At 57.3% G+C, this 16,261-nt stretch overlaps 1 protein-coding gene across 3 annotated transcripts; it reads left to right on the top strand.

The window, feature by feature from the left end:
* The first annotated feature begins 1,751 nt into the window (after window positions 1–1,751).
* On the top strand, window positions 1,752–9,050 carry LOC137362447 (probable E3 ubiquitin-protein ligase DTX3). 3 transcript variants are annotated; one of them, XM_068026833.1, is made up of 3 exons: window positions 1,752–2,529; window positions 7,543–8,130; window positions 8,807–9,050. In XM_068026833.1, the coding sequence occupies exons 1-3, from the start codon at window positions 2,296–2,298 to the stop codon at window positions 9,026–9,028; spliced, it is 1,044 nt and encodes a 347-aa protein (XP_067882934.1). In that variant the 5' UTR covers window positions 1,752–2,295; the 3' UTR covers window positions 9,029–9,050. The 3 variants fall into 3 exon arrangements, with proteins under 3 accessions (XP_067882934.1, XP_067882935.1, XP_067882936.1); XM_068026834.1 differs by lacking the exon at window positions 1,752–2,529 and adding an exon at window positions 3,820–4,062; XM_068026835.1 differs by lacking the exon at window positions 1,752–2,529 and adding an exon at window positions 4,296–4,474.
* Window positions 9,051–16,261: the final 7,211 nt, after the last annotated feature.

A 16,261-nucleotide genomic window follows, 5' to 3' on the forward strand; every position in this document is an offset into this window, starting at 1 on the left:
ACACAGATTTAAGATAATCGGTAAAGAACCATAGGGGGGAGAGGAGGAGAATTTATTTTTAACGCGGGGAGTTGTTGTGATCTGGAACGCGCTGCCTGAAAGGGCGGTGGATGCAGATTCAATAGTAACTTTCAAAAGGGGGAATTGGATAAATACTGGAAGGGGGAAAATTTGCAGGGATGTGGGGGAAAGAGCAGGGGGTGGGGGAGAATGGGGACTAATTGGATAGATCTTTCAATGAGCTGGCACAGGCGCGATGGGCCGAATGGACTCCTAGGCTGAGAGATTCTCTGACGAGACAATCCACCTCTCTGCAGACGTCAGAGATCCCACTGCCAGTGTTGGAAGGAAAGCAGTTTCTCCCTCTCTCTACTCTATCCAAACCCCCTCCTCATTCTGAACGCCTCGATTAAATCTCCCCCTTAACCTTCCCTCGGTACCGCCCCTCAGACTGTGCGGTGCTCCCTCTTGGTACCGCCCGCTCGGTACTCGCACTGGGGGAGTGTCGGCCTGGTTTCTGGTGCTGGAGTCTGTGGGGTGGGCCCGACCATCTTCAGCTGCTTCAACAATGCCCTTTCTGTCGTCATAAGGTCAGAAGTGGGGATGTTCACTTAAGGGTTGCAGTGTTCAGTATCATTCACCACTCCTCAGATACTGAAGCAGTCCATGCCCGCATGCAGCAAGACCTGGACAACCTGCAGGCTTGGGCCGATAAGTGGCAAGTAACATTCGCGCCCCGCAAGTGCCGGGCAATGACCATCTCCAATGAGAGAATCTAGCCATCTCCCCTTGACATTCAACGGCATTACCATCGCTGAATCCCCCACTATCAACATCCTGGGGGTTACCATTGACCAGAAACTGAACTGGACCAGCCACACACATACTGTGGCTACAGGAGCAGGTCAGAGGCTGGGAATTCTGAACACTGCTCTCAAACCTTTTAGCCTTTTCTCCAAAGAGAACAACCCCAGTTTCTCCATGTAACTGAAGTCCCTAGTTCCATGCTGGTAAATCTCCTTTGCACCCTCTCCAAAGCAGAATAGATTTTTTTTTTTAAAAAAAGGCCAGGTAAAGAGTGTAGACCTTTAATTTTACAGCACCTTTTTTAGGCTTAAAAAAAAAGGATTTTAATGACTGGGGTTTTTATTTCTTAAAATGACCCTGCAACTCACTTCTCAAAAAAAGAATTCAGCTTCTGGCAGTTAAGTGATTCATTTTGGAAGGTCGAATTTGAATGCGGAATACAGGCTTAAAGACAGGATTCTTGGCAGTGTGGAGGAACAGAGGGATCTTGGGGTCCATGTCCATAGATTGCTCAAAGTTGCCACCCAAGTTGACAGGGTTGTTAAGAAGGCGTATGGGGTGTTGGCTTTCATTAACAGGGGGATTGAGTTTAAGAGCCGCGAGGTTATGCTGCAGCTCGATAAGGCCCTGGTTCGACCACACTTGGAATATTGTGTTCAGTTCTGGTCGCCTCATTATAGGAAGGATGTGGAAGCTTTAGAGAGGGTGCAGAGGAGATTTACCAGGACGCTGCCTGGACTGGAGGGCATGTCTTACGAAGAAAGATTGAGGGAGCTAGGGCTTTTCTCATTGGAGCGAAGAAGGATGAGAGGTGACTTGATAGAGGGGTACAAGATGATGAGAGGCATAGATAGAGTGGATAGCCAGAGACTTTTTCCCAGGGTGGAAAGGGCTATCACCAGGGGGCATAATTTTAAGGTGATTGGAGGAAGGTTTCGGGGAGATGTCAGAGGTAGGTTCTTTACACAGAGAGTGGTGGGTGCGTGGAATACACTGCCAGCCGTGGTAGTAGAAGCAGATACATTAGGGACATTTAAGCGACTCTTGGATAGGTACATGGATGATAGTAGAATGAAGGGTAGGTAGTTAGTTTGATCTTAGAGTAGGTTAAAGGGTCGGCACAACATCATGGGCCGAAGGGCCTGTACTGTGCTGTTCTATGTTCTTAACAAGGGTATGAATTCCGTTTGATGTTATTTACTCAAAAGGGTTAATCTACGCCGTTGCATTCAGCGATGTGAGATGTCATAATAGTGTACACCTCTATCAAATCTCCCCCCTCAATCTCCTTTACTCCAGGGAGAACAACCCCAGCTTCACCAACCTAACCTTGCAGCTAAAATCGCCCCTCATTCCGGTAAATCTCCTCCGCACCCTCTCCGGGACCCTCCCATCCTTCCTAAAATGCGGTGACCAGAGCTGGACACACTGCCCCAGGTTGGGGCCCCAACCAGAGCTTTATAAAAGTTTGGCTTGCTCACCGAGGAGATGCACAACGCGCGCGCGGACAGACCAGGGAAGCTGCGGGACTGTCTCTTTAAGATCTTCAGTCTTCCCCCTAGCCTCTCACAGGAAATGAGCCGACTTCTGGGGAAAGCGAAACTGAAAGTGAAGCCGAGGGCAGAGCATAAGGAGTGTGGTTTCCCTGGGGGGAACCTCCGGCAGCCCGGCCACCGCCACCCCCCCCCCCTCTCCGGGAGCAGCAGGAGCAAAAGCGAGGAGGTTAGTGTGTCAGCACGGTCCCTTTAAATCCCTCAGAAGCCCAGCTTGGGCCCCCTGTCAATCGTTGAGTCCCTGTAAATTTTTCTTAGCCCCAGCATCAGATCCTTTACGTCCCAGTAAAACAGCCCCAGGGACAAGAAGCCCATTAAGTCCAACCCGCCTCGGTGGGTGTGTATGTGCGGTCCCTTTAAATCCTAATTGTCCTGCCTCTCCCTGCTTGGCCCGATTCCTGTCGCTCCGCCATCGGCGGCTGTTCCTTCAGCCGCCTGGGGTCCCCCAAGCTCTGGAATCCCCTCCCCAAACCTCTCCGCCTCTCTCTCCCGCTGCCCCTTTTAAGACCCTCCTTTAACAGCCTCCCTCCCTCTGACCCAGCTTTTGGTCGTCGGCCCCCGATCTCTCCTCGCGCGTCAAATTCGGTGCAATAACGCTCATGTGGCAGTCCTCGGGGATGTTGCTACTGGGTGGAGAAAGCCCCGCAGTGACACGGAGACGTGTGGGTGGGGGGGGAGGGGGGAATTGCAGTCTAACTGCAACGTGAATGGGAGGCCTTGCAACCCTCTGGCGCCGTGCGCCCTCTCGGGATGCCCCGCAGCCCACGGGAGTACATTTCGAAGTGCGGTCGCTGTTTTAATGAAGGAAAGGCAGCAGCCAATTTGTGCACAGCAAGATCCCATAAACAGCGACGCGGTAAATGACCCAGATGATGATCTGCTTGATGATTGATTGAGAGATAAATATTGGTCTCAGGACACCGGGGGTGTGGGGGGGGGGGGGTGGGGGGGAAGAGAGCTCCCCCCCTTCCCTTTCCCCCTTCCCTTCCCCCCCCCCCCCCCCCCCTCACTGCCCAGCACGAAATAGAGGCCCTGGGATCTTTGACATCCACCCGAGAGGGCAGACCTCACTCTAACGTCTCATCTGAAAGGCCGCGCCTTGGGGCGGGCGAGGTGGACTCCTGAAGCGGGAGGGAGAAAGGAATAGAAGGATATGGTGATTGGGGAGGGGGGGTGGAGATGAAGTAGGGGAGCGGGAGGAGACTCATGCGGAGCAGAAACACCAGCACGGAGCAGATGGGCCGAATGGCCTGGTCTCTGTGCTGCGGACTCCCGTCACGTCGAGCTGAGCGCGTAACGAGCGGGGTGGGGGGGGCTGGGGGCTAGGGGGGTGGGGGAGGAGCTCGGCCGTAGGGGGCGCAGCTCCTGCGGGCGAATAGCCGAGCAGTCAGGCGCTGCCGCGCCTGTCGAAGGAAGGCACCTGCCCCCCCCCCCCCCCCCCCCCCCCGTCCCCCACCCCCACCGGCCCCAGCCTATGACTGCAAGGTGGTCGCGGGTAGCTGGGGATAAGCACCCCAACAGCAGCCGAAGCCTCCGTGGCACGGTGGGGGGGAAACGGGTCAGAGGAGGCAGTGGGGGTGGGGTAGTCAGTAGTCACTCCCATCGGTTGAAGACTCTGTGCCTGGTTTTGCTTGTATCTCACACAAAAGAGCCTGGCGTCAGGCGTCACAGAGGAAATCTCGGCAACAACACACACAACAAGGTGCCCGTCTCGGCTCTGGCAGTGAAGATGCAGAGTTTGTACAGGCCCGACCCCGGGGCAGGCAGTGGTGAGGGGAGCAGCCTCCCTGCGCCTTGCACTGGGCTAACAGGCAGCCTTCTCTGAAGAGAGAGAGAGAGAGAGGGGGGGGACAAGAAGCTAATAGATTCAGACGTCAGCTGTTGGTCGCTGTGTAAAGGTCTGCCTCGCCCGGCCTCGGCCCGAGATTTGTAAGTGGGGAGTCGGTAAATTTCCGGAATGACAACACGGGTCTCGCCCTTCAATCCCCCGCCTTCCGGATTTCACCCAGGCAGCGCGAGATCCCCTAACTCAGAAAGTCGTGGATCCGAGCCCCAAAATCCCAGGCCGACACACCCCAGTGCCAGGACTGAGGGAGCCCTGCATGATAATAGAGGTACAGCGCGGCGCTCCCTCAGTACTGACCCTCCGACAGGGCGGCGCTCCCTCAGTACTGACCCTCCGACAGTGCGGCGCTCCCTCAGTACTGACCCTCCGACAGTGCGGCGCTCCCTCAGTACTGACCCTCCGACAGTGCGGGGCTCCCTCAGTACTGACCCTCCGACAGTGCGGGGCTCCCTCAGTACTGACCCTCCGACAGTGCGGAGCTCCCTCAGTACTGACCCTCCGACAGTGCGGCGCTCCTTCGGTACTGACCCTCCGACAGTGTGGCGCTCCCTCGGTACTGACCCTCCGACAGTGTGATGCTCCCTCAGTACTGACCCTCCGACAGTGCAGTGTTCCCTCGGTACTGACCCTCCGACAGTGTGGTGCTCTCTCAGTCCTGACCCTCCGACAAAGCAGCGCTTCCTCAGTCTTGACCCTCCGACAGTGTGGCGCTCCCTCGGTACTGACCCTCCGACAGTGTGGCGCTCCCTCAGTACTGACCCTCCGAAAGTGCAGTGTTCCCTCGGTACTGACCCTCCGACAGTGTGACGCTCCCTCAGTCCTGACCCTCCGACAGTGTGGCGCTCCCTCAGCACTGACCATCCGAAAGTGCAGTGTTCCCTCGGTACTGACTCTCCGACAGTGAGGCGCTCCCTCAGTACTGACCCTCCGAAAGTGCAGTGTTCCCTCCGTACTGACCCTCCGACAGTGCGGCGCTCCCTCCGTACTGACCCTCCGACAGTGCGGCGCTCCCTCCGTACTGACCCTCCGACAGTGCGGCGCTCCCTCCGTACTGACCCTCCGACAGTGCGGCGCTCCCTCCGTACTGACCCTCCGACAGTGCGGCGCTCCCTCCGTACTGACCCTCCGACAGTGCGGCGCTCCCTCCGTACTGACCCTCCGACAGTGCGGCGCTCCCTCCGTACTGACCCTCCGACAGTGCGGCGCTCCCTCCGTACTGACCCTCCGACAGTGCGGCGCTCCCTCCGTACTGACCCTCCGACAGTGCGGCGCTCCCTCCGTACTGACCCTCCGACAGTGCGGCGCTCCCTCCGTACTGACCCTCCGACAGTGCGGCGCTCCCTCCGTACTGACCCTCCGACAGTGCGGCGCTCCCTCCGTACTGACCCTCCGACAGTGCGGCGCTCCCTCCGTACTGACCCTCCGACAGTGCGGCGCTCCCTCCGTACTGACCCTCCGACAGTGCGGCGCTCCCTCCGTACTGACCCTCCGACAGTGCGGCGCTCCCTGCGTACTGACCCTCCGACAGTGCGGCGCTCCCTGCGTACTGACCCTCCGACAGTGCGGCGCTCCCTGCGTACTGACCCTCCGACAGTGCGGCGCTCCCTGCGTACTGACCCTCCGACAGTGCGGCGCTCCCTGCGTACTGACCCTCCGACAGTGCGGCGCTCCCTGCGTACTGACCCTCCGACAGTGCGGCGCTCCCTGCGTACTGACCCTCCGACAGTGCGGCGCTCCCTGCGTACTGACCCTCCGACAGTGCGGCGCTCCCTGCGTACTGACCCTCCGACAGTGCGGCGCTCCCTGCGTACTGACCCTCCGACAGTGCGGCGCTCCCTGCGTACTGACCCTCCGACAGTGCGGCGCTCCCTGCGTACTGACCCTCCGACAGTGCGGCGCTCCCTGCGTACTGACCCTCCGACAGTGCGGCGCTCCCTGCGTACTGACCCTCCGACAGTGCGGCGCTCCCTGCGTACTGACCCTCCGACAGTGCGGCGCTCCCTGCGTACTGACCCTCCGACAGTGCGGCGCTCCCTGCGTACTGACCCTCCGACAGTGCGGCGCTCCCTGCGTACTGACCCTCCGACAGTGCGGCGCTCCCTGCGTACTGACCCTCCGACAGTGCGGCGCTCCCTGCGTACTGACCCTCCGACAGTGCGGCGCTCCCTGCGTACTGACCCTCCGACAGTGCGGCGCTCCCTGCGTACTGACCCTCCGACAGTGCGGCGCTCCCTGCGTACTGACCCTCCGACAGTGCGGCGCTCCCTGCGTACTGACCCTCCGACAGTGCGGCGCTCCCTGCGTACTGACCCTCCGACAGTGCGGCGCTCCCTGCGTACTGACCCTCCGACAGTGCGGCGCTCCCTGCGTACTGACCCTCCGACAGTGCGGCGCTCCCTGCGTACTGACCCTCCGACAGTGCGGCGCTCCCTCCGTACTGACCCTCCGACAGTGCGGCGCTCCCTCCGTACTGACCCTCCGACACTGCGGCACTCCGTCGGCACTGACCCTCCGACACTGCGGCACTCCCTCGGCACTGACCCTCCGACAGTGCGGCACTCCCTCCGTACTGACCCTCCGACAGTGCGGCACTCCCTCCGTACTGACCCTCCGACAGTGCGGCACTCCCTCCGTACTGACCCTCCGACAGTGCGGCACTCCCTCCGTACTGACCCTCCGACAGTGCGGCACTCCCTCCGTACTGACCCTCCGACAGTGCGGCACTCCCTCCGTACTGACCCTCCGACAGTGCGGCACTCCCTCCGTACTGACCCTCCGACAGTGCGGCACTCCCTCCGTACTGACCCTCCGACAGTGCGGCACTCCCTCCGTACTGACCCTCCGACAGTGCGGCACTCCCTCGGCACTGACCCTCCGACAGTGCGGCACTCCCTCGGCACTGACCCTCCGACAGTGCGGCACTCCCTCGGCACTGACCCTCCGACAGTGCGGCACTCCCTCGGCACTGACCCTCCGACAGTGCGGCACTCCCTCGGCACTGACCCTCCGACAGTGCGGCACTCCCTCCGTACTGACCCTCCCACAGTACTGGCGCCTGGGGAGTGCTGTTTTGGGGCTGAGTGGCTCCAGTTTCCGAAGTGGGGGCTGGGACCCACGAGTCGGAGGGGAGAGAGCCAGCTGTCAGCCAAGGCCTGACGCGGGAAAGCAATAGAAGGGTTTGGGTGACGGGGGTCGGGGGTGGGGGGTGGTGGGGTTGGAGGTGAAGTCGGGGGCGGGAGGATGCTCCTGTGGTGCAAAAACACCAGCCCAGGGCAGAATAGCAATTCAACGTCCTGTCTCAGGAGGGTTGGAAATGTCCTTTCTCTGTGTTCGCAGGCTCCAACGCAGCAACATGGCGCACGCTGGGTCCGCGCAGGGCGAAGTGTTGGTACGCCGGGACAGCTGGGACACGCTGACTGCGGACCCCCGACTGCAAGAGTTCAAGAGGAGGCACGGGGTGGAGCTGCGGGTCCAGGAGGCGCGACTCGGCAGGGACCAGCGTTCTGTACGGCTGGTCCTCCCGCCGGGCGCCCAGTGCCAAGCGGTGGCGCAGGTCAGGGACGACTTCGTCCGTCTCTGCAACGCGGCGGGGCGGGTCGGCGGAGGTGGACCCGCCCGCGCCCCCCTCGGCGGCGGCGCCGGCCCCGGCCCCCGCGGGACCCCTGCCCCATCTGCCTTTGCGAGGTGGCGGACCCCAAGATCCTCGGCCGGTGCCAGCACGCGTTCTGCCGGCCCTGCATCGAGGAGGCTTTCAAGACCAGGCCGGCCTGCCCCGTCTGCGGGCATATCTACGGCATCGTCGTCGGTAACCAGCCGCTCAACGGGACGATGTCCTTCGTCAGAGACAAAACGCTCCACCTGCCGGGCTACGAGAATTCAGGGGCCATCTCGATCACGTACAGCATCCCCAGCGGCACTCAGGGGGTAAGTACTCTCCTTGTCACTTACTGACCCGAATCGGAGTAACGCGGAGATCTCGGAGCGTCGTAGGGGCTGCAGGAGGTTACAGGGATGGGGTGGGAGACGGGAAACTGAGCCCTTGAAGGAGATATCGGGACTGCATCGCAACAGTCAAGTGTGGCGGTGACAGAGGCGCTGACGAGGGTTTCAGCAGCAGGATGAGATGAGACCGGGGGTAGTGGGGGGGTGGGGAATCGGCGCTCTCAGGGACAGAGAAGATGTTTTTCTGAGCAGAAATCCCTTCCAGCTAAATGTTGAGGAGATTGAAGTAGTCATCCGTCCCCGGCAACTCATCTGAACCTGTGCAAGACCGCTCGTGTCCTTTCGCCCCGAGATGCGATTCTTAGCACATCTCTCCATCACTGAGACCGCCTACTTCCCCCTCCGTAAGGTCGCAACCTCCCCTCTCCGCCCTCCCCCCGTCTCCGCCTCAGCTCATCCGCTGCTGAAACCCTCATCCCAGGGTTATGGGGCAAAGGTGGGTCTGTGGAGTTCGGTCACGGATCAGCCCTAATCCCATTGAATGGTGTAATAGGCTCGAGGAGGGGGCTGAATGGCAACTGGACCAGTGGGGAAGGGGGACAGGGCTCACTGCGTAGAGGTGATCTGAACATCTCGGGTGTGTTCCTGCCCTTTGCAGCCGGAACACCCGAACCCCGGACTCCCGTACCAGGGGACGACAAGGCGCGCCTACCTGCCCGACTGCAAGGAAGGCCAGAAGGTGCACCGTCTGCTCAGGAAGGCGTTCGACCAGCGGCTCACCTTCACCGTGGGAACCTCGAGGACCACCGGCAAAGCCAACGTGGTGACCTGGAATGACATTCACCACAAGACCAGTCCCTGGGGTGGCCCTGAGCTGTGAGTGTCCGTCTGCTGCCTGGTCACTGCGGGGGCGGCAGTCCTACTGCTGTGTGGGCGTGTGTGTGTCAGTATGAATGTGTCTGCGTGTGTGTGTGTGTCTCTATGTGTCTATGTCTCCGTATCTGTCTGCATGTGTGTCGCTATCTGCGTATGTCTCTGTATCTGTCTCTGTGTCTGTGTGTGTGTATGTCTGTATGTGTGTGCGCCTGTGTATGTCTCTGTATCTGTCTGTGTATGTCTGTGTGTATGTTTGTATGTGTGCGCCTGTGTATGTCTCTGTATGTGTGTGCGTATGTCTCTGTATCTGTGTGTGTATGTCTGTGTGTATGTCTGTGTGTGTGCGCCTGTGTATGTCTCTGTATCTGTGTGTGTATGTGTGTGCGTATGTCTCTGTATGTGTGTGCGTATGTCTCTGTATGTGTGTGCGTATGTCTCTGTATCTGTGTGTGTATGTCTGTGTGTATATCTGTATGTGTGTGCGCCTGTGTATGTCTCTGTATCTGTGTGTGTATGTCGGTGTGTATGCCTGTATGTGTGTGCGCCTGTGTATGTCTCTGTATGTGTGTGCGCCTGTGTATGTCTCTGTATCTGTGTGTGTGTCTGTGTGTATGCCTGTGTGTGCGCGCCTGTGTATGTCTCTGTATGTGTGTGCGTATGTCTCTGTATCTGTGTGTGTATGTCTCTGTATGTGTGTGCGCCTGTGTATGTCTCTGTATCTGTCTGTGCATGTCTGTGTGTGTGTCTGTATGTGTGTGCGCCTGTGTATGTCTCTGTATCTGTCTGTGCATGTCTGTGTGTGTGTCTGTATGTGTGTGCGCCTGTGTATGTCTCTGTATCTGTCTGTGTATGTCTGTGTGTATGTTTGTATGTGTGTGCGCCTGTGTATGTCTCTGTGTGTGTGCGTATGTCTCTGTATCTGTGTGTGTATGTCTCTGTATGTGTGTGCGCCTGTGTATGTCTCTGTATCTGTGTGTGTATGTCTGTATGTGTGTACGCCTGTGTATGTCTCTGTATCTGTGTGTGTATGTCTGTGTGTATGCCTGTATGTGTGTGCGCCTGTGTATGTCTCTGTATGTGTGTGCGCCTGTGTATGTCTCTGTATGTGTGTGCGTATGTCTTTGTATCTGTGTGTGTATGTCTGTGTGTATGTCTCTGTGTGTGCGTATGTCTCTGTATCTGTGTGTGTATGTCTGTGTGTATGTCTGTATGTGTGTGCGCCTGTGTATGTCTCTGTATCTGTGTGTGTATGTCTGTATGTGTGCGCGCCTGTGTATGTCTCTGTATCTGTCTGTGTATGTCTGTGTGTATGTCTGTATGTGTGTGCGCCTGTGTATGTCTCTGTATCTGTCTGTGTATGTCTGTGTGTGTGTGCGCCTGTGTATGACTCTGTATCTGTCTGTGTATGTCTGTATGTGTGTGCGCCTGTGTATGTCTCTGTATCTGTGTGTGTATGTCTGTATGTGTGTGCGCCTGTGTATGTCTCTGTATCTGTCTGTGTATGTCTGTATGTGTGTGCGCCTGTGTATGTCTCTGTATCTGTCTATGTCTGTGTGTATGTCTGTATGTCTGTATGTGTGTGCGCCTGTGTATGTCTCTGTATCTGTCTGTGTATGTCTATGTGTATGTCTGTATGTGTGTGCGCCTGTGTATGTCTCTGTATTTGTCTGTGTATGTGTGTATGTGTGTGCGCCTGTGTATGTCTCTGTATCTGTCTGTGCATGTCTGTGTGTATGTCTGTATGTGTGTGCGCCTGTGTATGTCTCTGTATCTGTCTGTGTATGTCTGTATGTGTGTGCGCCTGTGTATGTCTGTGTGTATGTCTGTATGTGTGTATGTCTGTATGTGTGTATGTCTGTATGTGTGTGCACCTGTGTATGTCTCTGTATCTGTCTGTGTATGTCTATGTGTATGTCTGTATGTGTGTGCACCTGTATCTGTCTCTGTATCTGTCTGTGTATGTCTGTATGTGTGTGCGCCTGTGTATGTCTCTGTATTTGTCTGTGTATGTGTGTGCACCTGTGTATGTCTCTGTATCTGTCTGTGTATGTCTGTATGTGTGTGCGCCTGTGTATGTCTCTGTATTTGTCTGTGTATGTGTGCGCCTGTGTATGTCTCTGTATCTGTCTGTGCATGTCTGTGTGTATGTCTGTATGTGTGTGCGCCTGTGTATGTCTCCTGTATCTGTCTGTGCATGTCTGTGTGTATGTCTGTATGTGTGTGCGCCTGTGTATGTCTCTGTATCTGTCTGTGCATGTCTGTGTGTATGTCTGTATGTGTGTGCGCCTGTGTATGTCTCTGTATCTGTGTGTGTATGTCTGTATGTGTGTGCGCCTGTGTATGTCTCTGTATCTGTCTGTGTATTGTCTGTGTGTATGTCTGTATGTGTGTGCACCTGTATCTGTCTCTGTATCTGTCTGTGTGTATGTCTGTATGTGTGTGCGCCTGTGTATGTCTCTGTATCTGTCTGTGTATGTCTGTATGTGTGTGCGCCTGTGTATGTCTCTGTATCTGTCTGTATCTGTCTGTGTATGTCTGTGTGTATGTCTGTATGTGTGTGCACCTGTATCTGTATCTGTCTGTGTGTATGTCTGTATGTGTGTGCGCCTGTGTAATGTCTCTATCTGTCTGTGTATGTCTGTGTGTATGTCTGTATGTGTGTGCACCTGTATCTGTCTCTGTATCTGTCTGTGTGTATGTCTGTATGTGTGTGCGCCTGTGTATGTCTCTGTATCTGTCTGTGTATGTCTGTGTGTATGTATGTGTGTGCACCTGTATCTGTCTCTGTATCTGTCTGTGTGTATGTCTGTATGTGTGTGCGCCTGTGTATGTCTCTGTATCTGTCTGTGTATGTCTGTATGTGTGTGCACCTGTGTATGTCTCTGTATCTGTCTGTGTGTGAGAGTGTGTGCAAGACGTGTGTGGCTGTTTGCAATGTTCGTGTGGTGGGGTGCAGCTTGTGCTGATGCGGTTTGCGCCCCCGCCCCGCCCCCCTGGCTGGGTGGGGGGGGGAGGGGTTGCCGATTTGAGTTGCTTGCTCCTAACCCGACCTCCGTTTCTCTCCGCAGCTTTGGTACCCCCGGACCCCTTGTATCTCCGTCGTGTCCAGAAGAACTGGGGGCGAAGGGGATAACGGCGGACTAGCGGGGGCTGCCCCGGGCGCAGGGGGAACCGGGCCCACGAGCTCCAGGAAGACCGGAAAACGTCGGTTCCCTGGGAGCCGCGCGACCGCCCTCGCCCCCCCACCTACGACATGACTCGCGGTTCTTCCTGCGGCGCTGGGGGATGGGGGCTGCTCCAAGTACTGTTGGTCGAGTTGTATGTGAACGCTGTGTAACTTTGTGGATGAGCGGTTCTCTCCCTGCCTCTGAGTCAAGAAGGTTGAGGGTTCGAGACCCCACTCCAGAGGCTCGGCTATTCAACCAGTTCGGGAAGCGCTAACCGCTCCTGACCCTGCCCTCGCCCTGCGGCCCGCCCACCTGCACCTTGCGACAAGGGGGTGGCTGAGTAACACTCGGACAGAGTAGAGTGACCATCCCTGAATTTACGGTGCGGTGGGGGGGAGGGGATTGAGGAGACAGAGGAGGAGAGAGGGGTGGAGGAACGGTAAGGAGAGGGTTACATTACACCAGAGGCGCCGTAGGTGGTGCAAACCCCCTTCCCCACCCAGTGCTGGTAGAGTGGGCCCGGTGGTTGAGGGGCTGAGGTCAGTTTCCATGTGACAGCACAGATGACCGGTGGAGCTCTTCGACTCTGGGTGGTATCACAGCTGGGCCCAATCCCCAGCCCCGCCCGATGGCACCAGGTGTTCCTGCCAGATTGGGGGAGATCACCAGACAGCGGTCAAGGATGAGAACACACCGCCCCGCACCCCCCCCCCCTCCGCCAATGCCCCCACTCCCTCTCAGGCACTTCGACCAGGTGCGGCACACCCTCTATTGATTCTCTGGCTGAGAGGCGACCATCGTTGACTGGCGGTGCGGGCGGCGGGAGGGGTGCAGTGATATCACGCACTGCTCTGTAAATCTGCCGGGGGTCATGTCCAGGACTGTACAGAGCAGTCTGATTAACCTTCGCTGATTAAACTGTAAAATTAAAAACATGATTATCCGGGTCTTTGATATTCAATGGTCATGTAGTGTGTGTGTGTGAGAGAGCACGAGTCCGAGTGTGTGTGAGAGAGCACGAGTCCGAGTGTGTGTGAGAGAGCACGAGTCCGAGTGTGTGTGAGAGAGCACCGAGTCCGAGTGTGTGTGAGAGAGCACGAGTCCGAGTGTGTGTGAGAGAGCACGAGTCCGAGTGTGTGTGAGAGAGCACGAGTCCGAGTGTGTGTGAGAGAGCATCGAGTCCGAGTGTGTGTGAGAGAGCACGAGTCCGAGTGTGTGTGAGAGAGCACGAGTCCGAGTGTGTGTGAGAGAGCACGAGTCCGAGTGTGTGTGAGAGAGCACGAGTCCGAGTGTGTGTGAGAGAGCACGAGTCCGAGTGTGTGTGAGAGAGCACGAGTCCGAGTGTGTGTGAGAGAGCACGAGTCCGAGTGTGTGTGAGAGAGCACGAGTCCGAGTGTGTGTGAGAGAGCACGAGTCCGATGTGTGTGAGAGAGCACGAGTCCGAGTGTGTGTGAGAGAGCACGAGTCCAGTGTGTGTGAGAGAGCACGAGTCCGAGTGTGTGTGAGAGAGCACGAGTCGAGTGTGTGTGAGAGAGCCGAGTCCGAGTGTGTGTGAGAGAGCACGAGTCCGAGTGTGTGTGAGTGAATGAGTGAGAGTCTGTTGTGTGTGTGTGTGAGTGAGTGCGAGTCTGTGTGTGTGTGTGTGAGTGAGTGCGAGTCTGTGTGTGTGTGTGAGTGAGTGAGTGCGAGTCTGAGTGTGTGTGAGTGAGTGCGGGTCTGTGTCTGTGTGAGTGAGTGCGGGTCTGTGTCTGTGTGAGTGAGTGCGTGTGTGTGTGTGTGTGTGAGTGAGTGCGTGTGTGTGTGTGTGAGTGAGTGCGAGTCTGTGTGTGTGAGTGAGTTCGTGTGTGTGTGAGTGAGTTCGTGTGTGGTGAGTGAGTTCGTGGTGTGGTGTGCGAGTCTGTGTGGTGAGTGCGAGTCTGTGTGTGAGTGAGTGCGAGTCTGAGTGTGAGTGAGTGCGAGTCTGTGTGTGAGTGAGTGCGAGTCTGTGTGTGAGTGAGTGCGAGTCTGTGTGTGAGTGAGTGCGAGTCTGTGTGTGAGTGAGAGTGCGAGTCTGTGTGTGAGTGAGTGCGAGTCTGTGTGTGTGAGTGAGTGCGAGTCTGTGTGTGTGAGTGAGTGCGAGTCTGTGTGTGTGAGTGAGTGCGAGTCTGTGTGTGTGAGGTGAGTGCGAGTCTGTGTGTGTGAGTGAGTGCGAGTCTGTGTGTGTGAGTGAGTGCGAGTCTGTGTGTGTGTGTGTGTGCGAGTGAGTGCGGGTCTGTGTGTGTGCGAGTGAGTGCGGGTCTGTGTGTGTGCGAGTGAGTGCGGGTCTGTGTGTGTGCGAGTGAGTGCGGGTCTGTGTGTGTGCGAGTGAGTGCGGGTCTGTGTGTGTGCGAGTGAGTGCGGGTCTGTGTGTGTGCGAGTGAGTGCGGGTCTGTGTGTGTGCGAGTGAGTGCGGGTCTGTGTGTGCGAGTGAGTGCGGGTCTGTGTGTGTGCGAGTGAGTGCGGGTCTGTGTGTGTGCGAGTGAGTGCGGGTCTGTGTGTGCGAGTGAGTGCGGGTCTGTGTGTGTGCGAGTGAGTGCGGGTCTGTGTGTGTGCGAGTGAGTGCGGGTCTGTGTGTGTGCGAGTGGTGCGGGTCTGTGTGTGTGCGAGTGAGTGCGGGTCTGTGTGTGTGCGAGTGAGTGCGGGTCTGTGTGTGTGCGAGTGAGTGCGGGTCTGTGTGTGTGCGAGTGAGTGCGGGTCTGTGTGTGTGCGAGTGAGTGCGGGTCTGTGTGTGTGCGAGTGAGTGCGGGTCTGTGTGTGTGCGAGTGAGTGCGGGTCTGTGTGCGTTTGTCTGAGTGCGTGTGAGTGAGTGCGAGTCTGTGTGCGTGTTTGTGAGTGAGTGCGAGTCTGAGTGCGTGTGTGAGTGAGTGCGAGTCTGTGTGTGTGTGAGTGAGTGCGGGTCTGTGTGTGTGCGAGTGAGTGCGGGTCTGTGTGTGTGCGAGTGAGTGCGGGTCTGTGTGTGTGCGAGTGAGTGCGGGTCTGTGTGTGTGCGAGTGAGTGCGGGTCTGTGAGTGCGTGTGTGCGGGTCTGTGGAGTGAGTGCGGGTCTGTGTGTGTGCGAGTGAGTGCGGGTCTGTGTGTGTGCGAGTGAGTGCGGGTCTGTGTGTGTGCGAGTGAGTGCGGGTCTGTGTGTGTGCGAGTGAGTGCGGGTCTGTGTGCGTTTGTCTGAGTGCGTGTGAGTGAGTGCGAGTCTGTGTGCGTGTTTGTGAGTGAGTGCGAGTCTGAGTGCGTGTGTGAGTGAGTGCGAGTCTGTGTGTGTGTGTGTGAGTGCGAGTCTGAGTGAGGTTGTGAGTGAGTGCAGTCTGAGTGCGTGTGAGCGAGTGCCAGTCTGTGTGCGTGTGTGAGCGAGTGCGAGTCTGAGTGTGTGAGCGAGTGCGAGTCTGAGTGTGTGAGCGAGTGCGAGTCTGAGTGTGTGAGCGAGTGCGAGTCTGAGTGTGTGAGCGAGTGCGAGTCTGAGTGTGTGAGCGAGTGCGAGTCCTGAGTGTGTGAGCGAGTGCGAGTCTGAGTGTGAGTGAGTGCGAGTCTGAGTGTGTGAGTGAGTGCGAGTCTGAGTGTGTGAGTAGTGCGAGTCTGAGTGTGTGAGTGAGTGCGAGTCTGAGTGTGTGAGTGAGTGCGAGTCTGAGTGTGTGAGTGAGTGCGAGTCTGAGTGTGTGAGTGAGTGCGTGTCTGTGTGCGTGTGTGAGTGAGTGCTGAGTCTGTGTGCGTGTGAGTGAGTGCGAGTCTGAGTGGGGTGAGTGAGTGCGAGTCTGAGTGCGTGTGAGTGAGATGCGTGTGTGTGAGTGCGAGTCTGTGTGCGTGTGTGAGTGAGTGAGAGTCTGTGTGCGTGTGTGAGTGAGTGAGAGTCTGTGTGCGTGTGTGAGTGAGTGAGAGTCTGGTGCGTGTGTGAGTGGTGCGAGTCTGAGTGCGTGTGTGAGTGAGTGAGAGTCTGAGTGCGTGTGTGAGTGAGTGCGAGTCTGTGTGTGTGAGTGCGAGAGTCTGTGTGTGCACGAGTCTATGGGTCTGTTTGTTTGTGCATTTAAAGGACAGAGGAAAAGGCTGTAACTGCAGCACAGCAGA

Source organism: Heterodontus francisci, unplaced genomic scaffold (genome assembly GCF_036365525.1).
Source record: "Heterodontus francisci isolate sHetFra1 unplaced genomic scaffold, sHetFra1.hap1 HAP1_SCAFFOLD_2072, whole genome shotgun sequence".
NCBI lineage: Eukaryota > Metazoa > Chordata > Chondrichthyes > Heterodontiformes > Heterodontidae > Heterodontus > Heterodontus francisci.